Below are 17,238 nucleotides of genomic sequence, written 5' to 3'. Positions count from 1 at the left end.
AGATAAAAGTTACTTTTCTTTTGAATAAATGGCATGTTTGACGCAAAAAAAGGTCTCACAAAGATTGTAATGAAAATTAATCTCATGAAAAAAAACATTAATGTTGACTGAATGATGCTCGTTTATAACCTATCCTATTACATTCCACTTCTAACGCTGTCTGGTAAATAAATCCTATAAGATCTCCCCCATCCACTCATTCTTGAAAATACTTTAAGTATCTAGTATATACTTACTTCTGTGATGTACGCTTATCATTAAGGCCATGATAATCTCGCACTATAAATTTGGGTCTTTCTTGCTATCCAATTACTTAGCTTTATTGTATCAATCTTTATTTTTAATTTCTTGATCAAGGTTCATCTATTTTCTTTTTCATTTCAGTATTGAAGAAACAAAGGGTTACCAGTTCGAAACTTTCATTGTTTCGGAAGGAGTAGCTTCTTTCTTTTTTTAAGCCTCTTTCAATCGTTTGATATCTATAATAAACAGATTAGTAGAGAAAAGAAGGGGTGGCCTCTTCTAGTAGTTTTATAAATGAATTAAGACGAGACAAAACATCCTATTTCAATATATACAAGCTTTCCAGAGTAGAGAATCATCACGATCCTTTTTACACCAACTAAGGTAAAGCCTTTAAAGGAGTTTAAAGTTGTTATTCTAATGATTACTTAAATTTAACTCTTGCCCCGAGTACCATATGATTACCGGATGAGGGTTTCCTATTAATACCCACCAATATATCTTCTGGTATGTTTAAATTTACCCTTAGTTACTTTAACTACAGAACTCCGACCAGTATCGTATTTGAGATTTCCCCAGAAGGAAGGTACACCATATTCTTAGAAAGGATGTGAAAGGCCAAGGAGTATTACTAAACAATTTTTTACAAGCTTCTTTACAACACACTGGTCTCAATTTAACTGCATACTTGAGGAAGAGATAAAAAGACAAACAATGTACACAGATATATAAAACACGAAACTCCGATTTTAATTTTAATACGAGATCAGAACAAAACTAAAAAGAAACAAGAAACACTAAAAAGAAACAAAAACAAAAAACAAACAAAAACGCTTAAGAGGTAGAAGAGTACAAAATTGTTTTCAAAAAGTCTCATAATTGCTTCCAAAACCTTTTTTAAACTTTATTACTAAAATTCAAAAGCTTCTCAATTTTTCTTCATGTCAGTAATGACTTTTTGATGGTAGCAAATGGAAAATTTATAAGTTTCTTTACTAATTTGTATAATGTCATAGTTTTTCTACTGGTTACATGATAATTGGCTAATAAACCGATTTGTTGGCTACATTGTTGGCTACATGTAGCTGGTTTCTCTAGTAACTGCATGACTACTGGCTATCAATCTAATGTCAAACTCTAAAATTTTAGCTCGCTATCAGTTTTGGATCTTTCCATTCTTTCAGATTCAAGGGTGCAAAAAACAAATTTCGGTCGCATCATTTTTGAACTAATGTTATGTAGGCTACAGTTATATATTTATAAATTTCAAAATCTAAAGCTGACCTGGCCTACAATTCCTTTTGAAACAATCCGATTGTTTCAACAACAATCATTATCTAATTGCTTTTATTATCTCATTGTCAGTTGCTTCTGTGCTGTTAAGAAGAGTGGCTCATTTAGTACATAATCTACTTCCCTTGTTTTTACATTGTGTATTTTGATTTGATTTTTTTTTTCTTTTAATTATCTTTTGATCTATATTCTCGCTATGTTTGTTCAATTTCAACGCTATTAAATATCGGCGAATTTTGATTTGACTGTTTTTCTTCTTTTTTTCTTCCTACCGGCCACAGACCCATTGTTTTCATGACTTATTTCTTTGGATTTACACATTTAGTATCAAAATAGCTTTTTATCCAATTTGTATGATCTAAAATTTTAAGGAATTCAGATAAAACTTCTAGAGAGGTTAAATAAAAACCCCAATCATTTATGATTATAATCTTTAATTAAATTTTTAGACGCAACGATGGTTGACAATTAGCTAAAACTAATGATTAACAATACCAGAATGAATTTGTCGGCAAGGTTTACAATATGCCAAATAAGCAGCCTGTCAATAAATTGCTGATAAATATTGAGTTTGCAAATGATTGGTAGCAAGACCGTATCCAGGGTTTTCGTTCGGGGAGAGGGAGGGGGTAGAAAAACCTGATAAAACGCACCCAGAAAATATAATATGCATTTTTGTTACTTTTTAACTTGAATTACTTTTTTGACTTAAAGCTCGTCCTCGGCAGTGTCGCCAGCGTTGAGGGAACCAGACGTCAGCTCCGTTAGTCGTCTCCAGAGTGGCCTGTTTTGTGCCAGGGTAGGAGCTTCACTGGGATCACTGCCCCACGCCGTGAGTCGATCGTGGATGATATCAACGATCTTTTTTACGGGTCGGACAAAATTTTAGGGGTGGTGGGAGTTAAAACCTGGTATCCCCAGCCCTGGATTTGGCTTTGGTAGCTAGCAAACCTGACAACCAGGTTTGAGAAACACGTAAGACAATATTCCGCGATTAAAAGTGAGCATTTACAGGATTGAGTGAGATCCAAATCTAAATATTTTCACAGAGTAAATAGACCATTCCATAAAGTCTTGTTCCATTATAGTTACAAAAAAAAATAATAATATTATTGTAAGATTTCATACTGTATTTCCTAGATACTGACCAGAAATTGAGAAAATTATCTTGGTTCTTTTTTTTGGCTCCATAAATTCTATTCGATTACCTTTTTGTACTAACTATCCAGCTATCAACTTATTGACTCAGCATAGTAGTAATTTCTGCCACGAACAGGAACCTGTGGAGGGGTCTAAAATACAAACAAACAAAAAACAATCACAAAATATACAGTTCTGGTTTAGACGGTGCCCTTGCTTCTTGCATGATTCGCAGTCTCGGACCAAGAGGAATTCCCATATTTTGAAGTCGGTCTTCTGTTAAGTAGGGCAGCTCTATAAGTCCCACTTTTTCTTGTTCAAACAGGGAGGCATATTTCTGAAAATAATGCAAGAAGTAATAAAGAACAAAAAAATTGTGCAATTATATCCTTCTTATGATTGTAAATTTTTCGAAATACTTATTACCTACTTTCTTTTTATATCAGTGTGGTCATAACCATTTTATTTCTTAGTAAAAAAAATATTTAGTTTAATACTTTTTATTTAGTTAAATATAAAATAATAGATTAAAAGTCCTTATTGGGGTTAGAAAATTGGCCGATTGGAGTGTTTAGTGCAGAGATAATAATCATTACCTTAGACAAACTATTTAAGTTTCTTCATTTTTGCAGATACAAAAGCTAAAAATTTTCTTCATCAGAAGATATTAAAGGAAACATCCTATATTTAGACCACTTAAAAGATCTCATTTCCTTAAACACCAAATAAATATGCAAGCCTAAGAAGTGGGAGGGGGAGCCTAGCCCCTCTACCCTTTTAAGATTGGCGTATCCGTCAAAAACAACAGTATTACTCTTGTTGTACAAATTGTTTCCTCTCGTTCTTCTTACTTTGGAACAAGGCCGTATCACGGGGGGGGGGTACCCGGTTTGAACCCCCCCCCCTCCCCGAAATTTTTGACCGAGTCAAAAATAAGTCGACAATTAGCAAAACCTAGGTAAAAATCAGTAAAATTAGTAAAAAAAACTGAGTCAAAAGTTAGTAACCCCCCCCCCCCCGAAAAAAAATCCTGGATCCGCTCTTGCTTTGTAACAAAAAGCCCTTGAAAAGAGACTCAATCAATGAAAATAACCTTAAAAGGGAAAAAAAGTAATTGGAACAACAATCTTATTGGGAAACCATCGATTTGACTTTTCTTTCATTTCCCATTTTTAACAAATGGAAGACCGTTGATTGTGAAATCGCAAAGAATTCCCCTGGACAAAGGCAGGCATGTATGCAGGAAGCCTGTGTGCTCGTATTTATCCCCTCCCCTGTGACTGCAGATTTTTCAATTCCCCATCCCCCCTATATTTTCATTTTAATTCCCCTATTTTCTATGTTTTTGTTCAAGTTTTTCAACTCCTCATCTTAGCTTAATCTATGCTTGCGTGCATGCACGCAAGCATAGAGACTCCTGTCAATTACATTTATTTATTTACATATCCACTTGGATACATCACAAAACATTTCCGTCAATTTTTGTTTGTTACTAAAGGAAAGGTCATGGATAGAAGCCAATAACTTTGGAGAAATACGCCAATATTTTTAAGAACTCTGGACATCTTTTCTAGTGTCCTGTCTTTAGTGCCAAGGAAGTTCCGAGATTTTTCAAACAATTAAAAACGGACTTCCCTGACCTAGCCTTGACACGTCTTCATTTCTATATAATAAAATGTATTTGATACTTTAATATCATACATTCGATTAGTCTATTGTGAAAGCAGAAAAAATCTAAAATACCAAAAAGAAATATTGAACCCTAAATCAAGTTGTTGTTCTTCAGCTTATAAAAAAAAGCCAAAAAAGACAAAAAACAAATGAGACTTTATTTTACCGCCCTTTCTTGCACTCCAAAGCAGCCTCGACTTCTGGCTGTTCCAAAAAGACTTTGTTCTTTGCTTCGGCCTTTAAGCATTTTTTCATATTTTATAATATAAAAAGATATGTTACCGCAAAAATAATGGGAGTGAAGGGTTCTTGATTTATATTTTTCAATATTAATTTTCAAAGTTTCTATAGAGAACAGCAATACACCAGTACTAGAGAACATTTATGCCTTGAATTGATTAAATAAAAAAACAAGTTTTAAAACAACAACCTTAAAATAACAACAACATAAGAACATTAAAACTTAAAACAAACAAAAATTATTCCGTACACGAAGGAGGCTGCCTCCTTTTCAACACCTCGCTCGTTATGCCAAAGTTTTCAATTGCTTAAAAAAATTTATTCTTCTTGCAATTCAACGGCCCTTGTGTTTCAGTAGTCGTTCTTCAAATATCTGGACTAAAAGTCAAATTTCAACGTAACGAGCGTGGGTTTGAAAAGGGACAGTCCCCTAATTTCTGTTCTTAAGTTTTAATGTTGCTCCGTATTGATTAACCTGGGAGAAAAAATAAACACGCATCCGTGATCTTTCTTCTAGGAAGAAAAATTATAAATTCCACATTTCTGTAGATTGGAGCTTGAGACTTCTACAGTAGGGTCCTCTGTTTTGCTAAATATAATTGTGTGGCTTTCATTAAGGTCACTTGCTTTTTTAGGGTTGTTTTTCCCTTATTCAGAAATCAGGTAGCTTTTCTCAGGCTCGTAGCTGTTGACGAGTAACTTTAAGCTCAATGAATTTTATATGCTTGGAATCAATATAAAAAGACCAATTTTTATACATGACTTCTTATTAAAATCCCTTTTTTTTAAGTTTCGATTACTGCTGGTCCGAGTCCCTCCTTACTTGCAATTTTTGCCACGAGCTGTTTAACAGTTTAGCTGTTTATGCACTTCATTGACACACATAGAGAAATATGGATCAAACGACATAAATATCCCTAAATCTACTATATCTGCACTATATCCGTATCACTATATAGGGAAAAAATAAACAAGAAGATCTCCGGCACTCATCTTTTTCGGAATATCAGCCTTTAGATCTTTAGCGATGTCATTAATAAGCACTTGTGGGCGGCAAGTCCGAAACGATACATAATCTTTCGGTTTTTATACCATCTTGGTAGATATACTAAAAGTTTACAGTATTTAAAATAACCTCCCCTTAACTGAACAAGGTCTTTATTCCACATTAAAGGCTGGAAAGTAAAAAATTGTTAGAGAGCCAAAACTATGGAAAGTTTACACAATCCTCGACGAAAACACCTTCCTCTATTTGGCAAGATTTTACCATACGAGGTATGGAATTGTATGGATACACTGTTAAGCACTAGCAACCAGAGACAAGCATGTAGCCAAAAGAGTAATAGAAAAAGTAGTGTCAAGTTATTTCATCTTTGAAACAGACTCGAGTAGCGTTGTACCCACGTGTAGAGGAGGACTAGGGTAAAAAATATTAAAACAAAGAAACTCGCATTTAGAAGCATTTACAGAAAGTCCAACTTTGTCGAGAGCATCAGTCAGGGCTTCGCATTAGCTTCGATAATAATTTGCACGCTAATAGTACATCACCAGCATAAGAACTATGACCAACACTAGTATTTCTTAAAACACAATAGGAGAAAACATTTGCAGACAATCAGCACGCAAAATTTTGAAAATATATGGAGACAGCGCGCCACTTTACATGATTCCCTTTTTTACTGTGATTGCCTTTGATATATTTGACGTCGATTTCAACCGAATAAACGAATTACAATACCAATATTGGAGAACGTTTACGACGGAGAAAATTGACTACTGCTCTAACTATGCAATGAAGCGAATGTACGACATTTTCAAATGCGCCGAAATATACACCATGTAAAAATAAAGTGGCCTTTTTGGCATTTGTACCAAAATCAACAGATGCATATCAGGAGCAATTGACTTCTCAAACATCTTCAAAGCCCGGTAGATATCACAACCACATAAGGACAATATATGGGCTTACTTGAGGAGTGATATTATCCATTAAGGAAGAAAACATAGACTGGATAGACTGATTAAATGTAGAGAAAACGCCAGTAAAATAAGCAACAAAAGCACTAATTCAGAGAACCGAAACAGCAGAAAGCACATACTTGCTGCTATTTATTACATTGGACCACGACTTCCGATCCGAGAAACCGTCCGAAGCGTTCAGGCGGACTTGACGTAAAGAAGATCTAAACTGACGTTTCAAATCTTGTTTAATTTTAAATACTTAGCCAGATTTTGGCCGATCACAGGGAATGCAAAGGCGTAGCCAAAACTTCGCGAGTTGCTTAGCTTATTTTCACTTCAGAACACATATTCCACAACAGCTTTCTGGTGCTGATTCTGACATGTTCAACAGGAACTGAGGCTGAAGCGGCTGACTTCAAACAATGCACGAGCTAGTAATACTAACAATTTAGATCAATCTTAGCCATCGGTGACCTCACTGAGGTTTGCAAAAGGTGAAAAGGCGCTTTCAGGCTGGACAACAGCAAGCAGAGAACATACAAATAAACTTCAGAATTTACTCGTTTCCCATTTGGCTTATCAAGCCATTTATTATGGTTAGAAGAAAGGTCATAAGCAAATAGAGCAGGTGACTCCATTTCACAAGTTAATGGCAGGTGATCATCATCAGTTTTATCATCCAAAACAATGACAGGAGGAATCACGAGTGATTCCTTTGAAAGGATAATATGATCAAGGTTCGTATTGATCTGGTGGTATACTTTGGAAAGAAGTTTAGTTTTTTTATAATTACAAAGTCTGAAGGCGTCAAATATGTCGATTTTCGGTATTTCAAATTAAATTTCAAAAATATAAACATAGATAAGTAGCGGCCAACACTTGAAGCACTGCTCAATAAAGCCCGGCGCTAGAAATTATTACTTCATTTTTTTTTATCTCTGTTTCAGTGCTTTGTTTTGAAACAAACTACTTTGAAAATAGTTTAATTTTTTTTTAATTACTATTTAAAGTCCAAAAGCGTTAAATATTTCAATGTCCAATAACCGAACTAAATAATACCAATATTACTGAATGATGCCCAACCCTTGCATCGTTTCTCAGTAAAACTGAACTCTAGAAATTTCTGTCCCATTTTTCATAAGTAGGCTATGGTTTTGTCTTATTTTTTCGTAATTTTTTTACTTTTTTCACTTTTAAGTACTTTCACTTTACTTAACATATTTTTTTTCGTTACTCTTCAAAATTTTTTCCCTAAATGCTTGATCACTCATCAACAATCAGACAGAGGGCATTGAAATATCGACCATTTTTCCTACGTTAGTAAAAGTATCCTATTCACAAAACTATACCACTTCACGAAGTGATAAACAATCTAATATGGTTATCTCGTGATAAACAATTTTATTTGAACGTGTTCATTTTGTTCAGGTGAATTTGAGCATCGACAGAGAGCCAAGTTTGACAACCGGATATTGAGTTTAAATTTTCTTTTTCTATTGCTATTCTGTTCATTTTTTAAATGACTGAAAATATAAGGGATTTCAATTCCGAGGGAGGAGTTGTCCTGTTATTGAAAAGGTATATTTGAAATGACCATTATAAAATTGAAATATGATATCGATACACAGAGGGTTAATTTTGATTATGGGTTCTTAGAAACCTGAAGATCTTGGCAGAAACCTAGTTTACTGGCTTTTAAGATCTTGGAAAGTTGTTGATGTAGGACAGGTAAATGAAACTTATGAGAATGATTTCAGAGCCTAAAATTTCCCCTTTGAAAATCTTCCAACTTCTGATCTCTATTCCTTCCTCAGCCATTTCTAGGCCTTAGATTTGAAATTGCATATAGACGCGTCTACACCCGTTTTAATCTTTGAAAAAAGAAACTTTCCGTAATTTTGATTTGAGTCAATAGATTAATGTATTGGACAAGAGATTAAGATTAAATACATAATAATACATTGTAATGAAATACAAAATAGATTGAAGTGATTGATCTCTTTGCCGGAAATCTTCATCGTTAAAGTTTTTGCTGAATTTTGTTCCATTTTGTTTGTAAAAATTAAGGACTTTTTCTTGCCTTGAAGAGTTTGTTTCTTAACACATTTTATCATAAAGAGGTATTCCTCCTCCCCCCCCCCACTGCTATACTGGTGTCTGGAAATTTTTCTGTCAGCCCTCGTGTTCTCTCCAGTCACAACGTTTAGTGGTCCCACTTGTCTGTAAGCATTAACAGTTCACGGTAAAAGTGATGCTACCTACTTTGGCAAAGAAAATAAAATTGCATGGATCACTCTACTCTTAAGTAAACTTATCGTCCAACATACGTACCTCGTACCCAAGCTTTCGGAGAAAAATCCTTAAAAGTGGTGGCTCATCTCCAAAAAAATTTGTGAGTTTCTTTACACGCTCATTCCAAAGGTCATACTCATGGGTCCCTCTAACAGCTGTTTGCCCCATTGGCTGCCCCACTCGTAATTGACTCATTTCTTGACGCAAATTTTCAATTTCCTAAAAGAAAATCAATATATCCGTTAAAAGTAGAGCCAAAGAGGTTTTTATTTTTGTCTATTAATTTAAAAAAAAAACATTTCGGTAAAAGAGGTTCTGAAAAGAAGATATATATATATATATATATATATATATATATATATATATATATATATATATATATATATATATATTCAAATAAAATACCTATATAGGTATTTTTCAAATTATAGGGGAGGGTGAACAATCCCCCCCCCCCCAATTAAATCCACGGGTCTTTATAAGACCCACTCTTTGAAAAGCTGTATGAGGATACGGAAAGCTGCGTGCAAGTCAATGGAAGACGCAGTCCCACATTCCCGGTGAAGACTGGCGTCCGCCAAGGTTGTGCCGCCGCTCCCGAGCTTTTCAACTGCGTCATAGACCATGTTATGGCCAGCACGATGAATCGCCTTCAAATCGGTCTTCAGTTCGGAGACCGGGTACTCTCTGATGCTGACTTCGCCGACGACATAGCGCTAGTTGCGAGCACCGTTGATAAGATGACCAAAGCTCTTCAGGTGCTCTCAGAAGAAGCCTCGAAAGTTGGACTGAAGATCAACTGGCAGAAAACCAAAGTTATGCTCCTTAACCCCCCACGTCCCGTTCTACTGTAAAGGAAGTCAACATCGGAAGCAACCGAGTAGATGTGGTTGAAGACTTCACTTACCTGGGATCTATTCTGTCGAATGATGGCTTGATCACAAAAGAGCCTACATCTCGAATTGCCAAGGCCTCAGCACTTGTTGGGAGGCTTAGCAGCATCTGGCAAAAGCCAAATATAAGCCGCGTTACCAAAACGCGTATCTACACTGTGTCAATCAGCACTGTCCTTCTGTATGGAGCGGGGACATGGCCAGCTGCCAAATCTATCCTCAGTACCGTTGATGTTGCTCAGACGAAACACCTCCAAAGAATTGAAAGACTTCACTGGACTGACTTCGTTAGCAACCAGACTCTCCTATCATGTATGGCTCAAACTCCTTTCTCAACGCAGCTTGCCCAGCGTACTGTTCGGTGGTACGGCCACCTCCTTCGCATGCCACGCGACGCCCCGGCTCGGGTCGCATTTGACTTGAACCCCAACCTACCCGGTTGGAAACGACCCAGAGTACGCCCACGCACTCAGTGGAAAGACAAAGCCGATGAATTCCTCCCCCAAGCCCACATCCCAGTGGAAGAAGCTGCGATCCTGGTAAGCGATAGGTCAACCTGGAGGCACCTAGTCTCATCGTTCTCTACGCCGAACCCTCGGCAGGAGCATTAAGTCAAGTCAAGTAAGTCTTTATAAAAAAGAAAAAAAAATCAATCGCCAAAATACTTGGGTATTAATAAAGGCAAAATCAAGTCCATAAAAACCCTACCCAGTCAGCCTTCTATTTTATTTACTCATAGTTTGGTTATATAAGAGCTCACAAACTTTCGAAGCTTCTATTTAAATTTAAAAAAAAAATATTGTATTTATCGTAATTAATTTAGAACACGTCGCACTGTACCATTGATTTTAGTTATTCGGCGTTGTAAGAGGAACGTCAAATTTACAATACCTCAAATTCTCTATTTTGATCTGTCAACCTGCTTATTCCAATCTATTATTATTATTTTTCTTATTGTATGTAGTAAAGTAATAAGCTTTGAGAGTTTAGAGTTTGGTAATGAAAACTCTATTTTCATTCCCTTTCTAATTTTTCAAAAAATAGTCCAACTGGAACTTATTCATATAACTAGTAAAGTTATTTGCGTGTAATTAGTTTGGTATTTCTATAAAGTTAAAAAATGTATCAATGAATTAGTCCCTATCATTATCAATAATCAAACAATTCGTGGTAACGAACTGTAAGTAAGAGTTCTAATAAGTTCTAAGGTCAGCCTTAATATTAATACAGCACATGTATATATTATTTCACTTCAATTAAAAAAAAGAAATCTTTTTTAACAATTGCAAATGAACATACCGAAGTAGCGTTTTACAGTTGTGACCTCAAAAAAAGGAAAATAAATAACAAGGTTAAGTTAAATAAACATAATTAAAAAAAATAAAAGTAATTTAAAAATCTTACTAAACTAAAAGCTTAAAAAATTACTAAAACCAAGATAATCCAAAAAAAGAGCACAAGATATTTCTCTTTCTAAAATAAAAAAGACCGAGAGAAAAGATAAAGGGAAAGTAAAGGTAAATAAAGGGAAAACAGTCGTATGCTTGTATATATTCCATATATGAAGTTCATAATAGTTTCTACTTATCTTTTATCCTGATCTAGCACTACTTTAGTTTTTTATAGCAAAACTGGAGCTTAAGTTTTCTGATTCTTTAATTTTTAAATGCTTAACTTATATACTATTTAATGACAATATCAGGTACTTGAAGTTTTGTAGTCTACAGCAAAAATATTAGGCAATTACACAGGTAGAAGGGGTCTTTGAGCATTTGCCCCCCTCCTAAATCTCTAGATTTTTACGTACATATAGTATCTTATATTTCCCACAGACTTTGCCCTTTCGTCACTTTTTTGAAGTTGCTCTCAATCCCACGCACCCCCCCCCCCTCCCACAAGACAAAATCCCCATACGTGTTTGATCAAGATCAGGAAGTCATTTGAATTGGGCAGCACAATTTATTTTACATGATTATTAATATCACGTGGAATATTTTTAAAGCGTGTTTTATGCTTTGACCGATAAAACTAGATGAATAATAAAATCTGCAAGAATAGTTTCAGGACCTCTTAAAATCAGTACAAGGCTGCTGTAATAACTTTCCATCAAGCGTTAGATTCAATAGGGTTACCTTGATGACAAGATGCTGAGTTCGCATTTCCGACGATAAATGCGCAACACTTCTTGCCAGTGTTACTACGTGAGATTCTAATCTTTGAAACCTCTTGTTTATGCTCTGCAATTAAAATAAAAAGGGATAAATCATTTAGTAAAAAATATTAACAATTCTGCATAGATGTTACGGAAAAAAGATAACGAAATAAATAGTATGACATCAGAAGATAGCAGCATAACTACCGGTTAATCCCTTAACCTATGATTGCACATTTTTGTCTGTAATTGTGGTTAAGTGTAATGCCCGTGCCACATCACAGTCACCTCTATCGATAAAGAAAGCCAAGTATCATGAATGACAAGGAAATTTTCCTGATTTTAGCGTCACACTTGTATTTAAAAAGCAAAAAATTAAAATTACAAAAAATTAGTTTAAAGAGTTTGCACCAACAGTAATATGTGTCCAACTGTTCTTTAGTAATACTAAGTCCTCTTCACTCTTGTCGGATTTCTCTCACAGATGAAAAACCGTTGTTCTAAGTTTCCATCTTTTCTAGTTTTGAAAATTATGCCTTAAACCTTAACTCTGATTGGTCAATCAAGAAATTTATGTTTTAAAGTTGAACAATGTTCAACTCGAGAAATTACGAACGGCGAACGTAATTGGCGCTGTAGTCTTGCGTAGTTTTGATTGTATCAACAAATCTGACTATAATGTGGCACGGGCATAAGGCTTTTCCTATAATGTTATTTTAGCATTTGCACAGCAAGTATATTTCACAAAGTAAAGTATTGATACTCAAATTGTTTCCCTCCCACTTCCTTTTTTGTGCATCCATTTATATTATTTTATATCTTAGGCCATGTTCAGATTAATATCATAAGCAAAGAAGAAAAGACTTTGGAACTTCAACGTACAAGAATTTTCGTCTGCATGGTTTTTATTTCTTTGAAAAGAGCATGGTAAACTTCTTTCTTTTTCTTCTAGTGATAATTGTGGAGACACTTTTTCAATAACTCATCACCAAAATCAAATTCAAGGACATATGAATCAGATAATAGAAGAAATTTAAGTTACATCTGAACATAAAAAAAACGAAAAATGAAAGCAACTTCTTTCTTTTTCTTCTTGTGATCATTGAGGAGACACTTTCGCAATAACTCATCACCAAAATTAAATTCAGGGACATATGAAACAGACAACAGAAGAAATTCAAGTTACATCTGAACATAAAAAAACGAAAAAAAGAAACAAACCATATACGTTTCCTAGCTAATCCACAAAAATTGATAGAACGAAAAAAAATCATAATTTTTTATGATTTGCTTTACATTGGACAGAAGATAAAAAAAAACCTCTGTTACCAAAACGGCAATACTTTTTTTTTTACCAGCCGTCGCTACAAACACATACAATAGTATAAAAAAAAAATACCTGTTTTAGAAAATTTCAGGTTGGATCAAAAGATACTTGGACCTTGAACTGAAATGCAAATTCTTAAAAGCTTATTTTGATCCTTTTTTTGTTCTAGTCCTGCTGTGTATCGCTTCACTTTCACTGAAGATTGTAGTTTTTAATTACTATTAAACCCATGTATAAAGACCGAAAGATTTTAATTTTATTACAAGTTCCGCATATTATAGAGTGGACTCAGCAAAGCTGACTCTTATTCAGCTCTTTAAAATGATTAAATAAAATAAAAAAAACAGTTTTTTCAACTGAAAGTAAGGAGCAAAATTAAAACTTAAAAGGAACAGAAATTTTTACGTATATAAAGGGCGTTGCCACCTCCTCGACAACTCGCTCTTTACGCTAAAATTTTTTGGTAGTTTTAAAAAACCGTCTTTTTGTTCTAATTAAACGGCTCTTGTATTTCAGGAGTCATTATTAAAGAATTGGGACAAAATTCAAACTTTAGCGCAAAAAGAGCGTGGTGTTGAGGAGGACTACAACCCCCTTATATACGAAATAATTTCTGTTCGTATTAATTTTTAATTTTGCCCCTTACTTTCAGTTGAAAAGCTGTTTTTTTTTATTTAATTTCTGATCGTTTTTTTAATAATGCCAGGAAATCTGGCCCCACCTCAACGGAGAAACCCCTCCCCTCAGAAATATCCTCTACTATACAATTCAATCCAGGTGAAACTTAGCTCGGACAATTACTCTTAACCACTCTGCGCGTAAAATTGAGATGGAAAAGAGAAAGCAAGACATACAAAAATAATTTTGTATAAGAATTCTGGCAAATTCCCCCAGTGAATAATTTCCCCTGACAAGTTCAGTCCCTGAAAACTTCCCTCTTCATGGAAAATTCACCCTTGGAAAAACCCCCAGCTGAAAATTTAACCCCCCCCCCCCACCCGAAAATGTTTGCCTACATCCCAATAACAAATACTATGCACAAACAATGGAGAAATTGTATAACTTAAAGACCTTTCCCCTGGGACTGGGAGGGGGGGGGGGTCATTTTATACCCAAAGGCATAGTTACGGGGCCTTTTAACTTTGATGAACAAAATGGATATCCCAAAATTTTGATAGGACGAATTTTTGGGAAAAAGGGCGGGGGAATTTTATTTTCCGTTCAAATGAGCCCACTCCCTATATTCTACGACCACTGGGTCGATAAGATCACCCCTGAGAAAAAAAACATAAATAAATAAATAAACATGCATCCGTGATCTTTCTTCTGGCAAAAAATACAAAATTCCACATTTTTGCAGATAGGAGCTTGAAACCTATACATTAGGGTTTTCTGATACGCTGAATCTGATGGTGCGATTTTCATTGAGACTACGTGACTTTTAGGGACTGTTTCCTTTTTTTCGAAAATCGGAAATTTTCTCAGGCTCGTAACGTTTGATGGGTAAGACTAAACTCAATGAAATTTATGTATTTGAAATCAGCATAAAAAACCGATTCTTCTGACATAACTATTGGTATCAAAATTCATTTTTTTTTAGTTTCGGTTACTATTGAGCCGGGTCGCTCCTTAGTTCGTTACCACGTACTGTTTGATTAGGAACTTGAGACCAATTCACTGATAACTTCAAATGAAAACTGGAATAATTTTCTCTGTAACAAAAAAAACGGAATTCTGAAGTAAAACCAGAAAATAGAATTAAAACTGGAGTACCTAATCAGAAAGCTGGTCGTTATGGTAATTTTTTAAGTCGTGGATTCACAGTTTCTACAACATATTACATTTTGAAATTCATTTTAGCTATTGGTGCCAAACCTTTTTTTAAAGCTCAGTAAAATTAAGCTCCTTAGCTTAATTAATATTTATGCCAATAATATATCCAAGTCTCTTTCTTCCCAAATCAAAAAAAAATAATCATAAAAGGATCTTTAGGGAAGTTTAGAAAACTTCAATATTCTACTTTTTAAAATTAGAAACCTGCATGAACATGTTCACTGAAGAATAATCGGCTCCAAAAAATTCTCTTCAGTTATTTAATATGGTTTAAAACATTAACATTTTTTTTTTGTTTTTTACTTAACCTAGTTCAACAGAAAAAAATAATCAAATATTAGAAAAAGAAAATGAACAAAGACCCTTAGATTCCAGAATGAAGCGTTTTTAAGATCCGTTTGGAAATCTGGTTTGAACCAGACAATGTCTGTTTGTAATCGAGTTCTGGCTTATCTTCTTTTTTTCTTGTGTAATCACTCGTGTGTTGTAATAGGTGAATGGCCTTTTTTATTTATGAATGAACGACTTTTAGCCTCTATGAACTTGTTAAACACGAGGTACGAAATGTTGCCAAAAAACGGAGCAAAGCTCAGATCACAATAGTCGTCATACAACGATTCATCAAGAGCGCAGAACGTAGGGGTAGTAACATTTAAGTAAAATAAAATTACTATAGTTGTTTTTAGGGTGACAAGATTTAAGTAAAATAACATTATTATTTTTTTCTGATTTTCTTTTTTTTTTACATTCAAAACAATCTCAAGGCATCTTTCCAAAGCCTTTAAGCCATGTATTCAAATGCCATCTCCAAATATTACATCTGGAGATAGTCCCCAATGACCATTTTATCTTTAAATATTATTTTTAACTAATCAATGTTTCCATTAATTTTTAAATATTAGGTGTACCGAAAAAAAATTGCTTAGGAACGAATTGAGTTTTGAAAAAATGAGACATGTGTTTGTCAAAGACCTTTCTTTTATACAATAAAATGAATCTTGTAGCCATATAAAAAGGGGCTTTGTTGATCAAGTTAATACATCATTGGTCCCCCATTGGGAAAAAAGCTAATCTACTTATTCTCAAAAAGGATTATGCAATAGTTTTGTTCAAGGTTTTTTTGAAAAGAAATGGACAATAATTTTAATCGTGCTTGAATGAATCTTCCGGTTTTAAGAACGACTTAGAAAACAGCATTACATGTATGTATTTATGAAGAAAAGAGCCTCTTGGAGTTGTATGTCCTCTAAATTAAGCTAAAGGACCACAAAAGCAATAAGAAAGCACGCACAAATCTAACAACATTTCGTTGAGTATCCTGTGCAGAACCACACACAAATTTGAAAGCAAAATCATGGCGTACCCCCTGTGTCTTCTGAATAAAATTTTCTTTCTTAATGCTTTTAAAGTCATGTCTACAAAACTTTCAGTTCCTAGCATTAATGGTCTAGCTGTATATCTCGAACACATTTAACCGCACATCAGGGTGTTTTTTCACAGTTAAAAAAAGTTTGGAAGGATAGGAAGACAAGTCTGCAAACCAAGATTAGAATATTAGAAACTATAGTGATGACAGTGGTCAAACATGGCTCCGAAGCATAGGCGCTCCAAAAATCGGATGAAGATTTGCTAGATGACTTCCAAAGAAATTGCTTAAGGATGGTTTAGGCTACCCGGCTGACTGACCGTATTTCAAACAATAGGCTGTACGAAAAATATGGTTCATTTCCGCTCTCTGGGGCTATAATCAAAGAAAGGTTGAAGTGGCTAGGGCACGTTGTGCGGTTAAAGGATGACAGATTCCCGAAGATTGTTCTTTTCGGCCAACCATCTAGGGCTAAGCGGAAAGCAGGTGGTCCTCGTCTGGGGTGGGAGGACGTCATAAAGAAAGATTTAAAGGAAATGGGAACTTCGTCGGAGGGTGTAAAAAGGGAGGCTCTGAATAGATTGGGATGGAGGAGGAGCGTGCGTAGCTGTGTTGGCCTCATGTGGCTTGGTACTGCGGTGAGTTGTTAGTAGTAGTAGTAGCAGTAGTAGTAGTAGCAGCAGTAGTAGCAACAGTATACTTAATAAATTTAGGGTCATTGAAAATAACCGGTTGGATGGGATACTGTCACAACATGAATGGACCTTGAAGTATATAGATTTGTTCAAGCAAGTCCGTATGAACTGTTTCGGTTGGGTAAGAGTAA

General features: G+C 34.9%; 1 protein-coding gene across 4 annotated transcripts in view; it reads right to left on the bottom strand.

Moving 5' to 3' along the window:
- Positions 1 to 979: 979 nt before the first annotated feature.
- The window catches only part of LOC148950496 (uncharacterized), a 149,401-nt gene continuing 133,142 nt past the window's right edge, over positions 980 to 17,238 (bottom strand). For all 4 annotated transcript variants that reach the window (XM_089091629.1, XM_089091630.1, XM_089091631.1 and 1 more), the window contains 3 exons: positions 11,867 to 11,971; positions 8,881 to 9,060; positions 980 to 3,013 (listed from right to left, as the gene is read on the bottom strand). In XM_089091629.1, the coding sequence (XP_088947755.1) occupies positions 2,855 to 3,013; positions 8,881 to 9,060; positions 11,867 to 11,971 (444 nt within the window). In that variant the 3' untranslated portion in view covers positions 980 to 2,854. The remainder of the gene's footprint in view (positions 3,014 to 8,880; positions 9,061 to 11,866; positions 11,972 to 17,238) is intronic.

The sequence above is a fragment of the Artemia sp. Qi Xiang Cuo genome, chromosome 7 (genome assembly GCF_049724085.1).
Source record: "Artemia sp. Qi Xiang Cuo chromosome 7, ASM4972408v1, whole genome shotgun sequence".
NCBI lineage: Eukaryota > Metazoa > Arthropoda > Branchiopoda > Anostraca > Artemiidae > Artemia > Artemia sp. Qi Xiang Cuo.
This window is presented reverse-complemented; position numbering and strand designations above follow the sequence as displayed.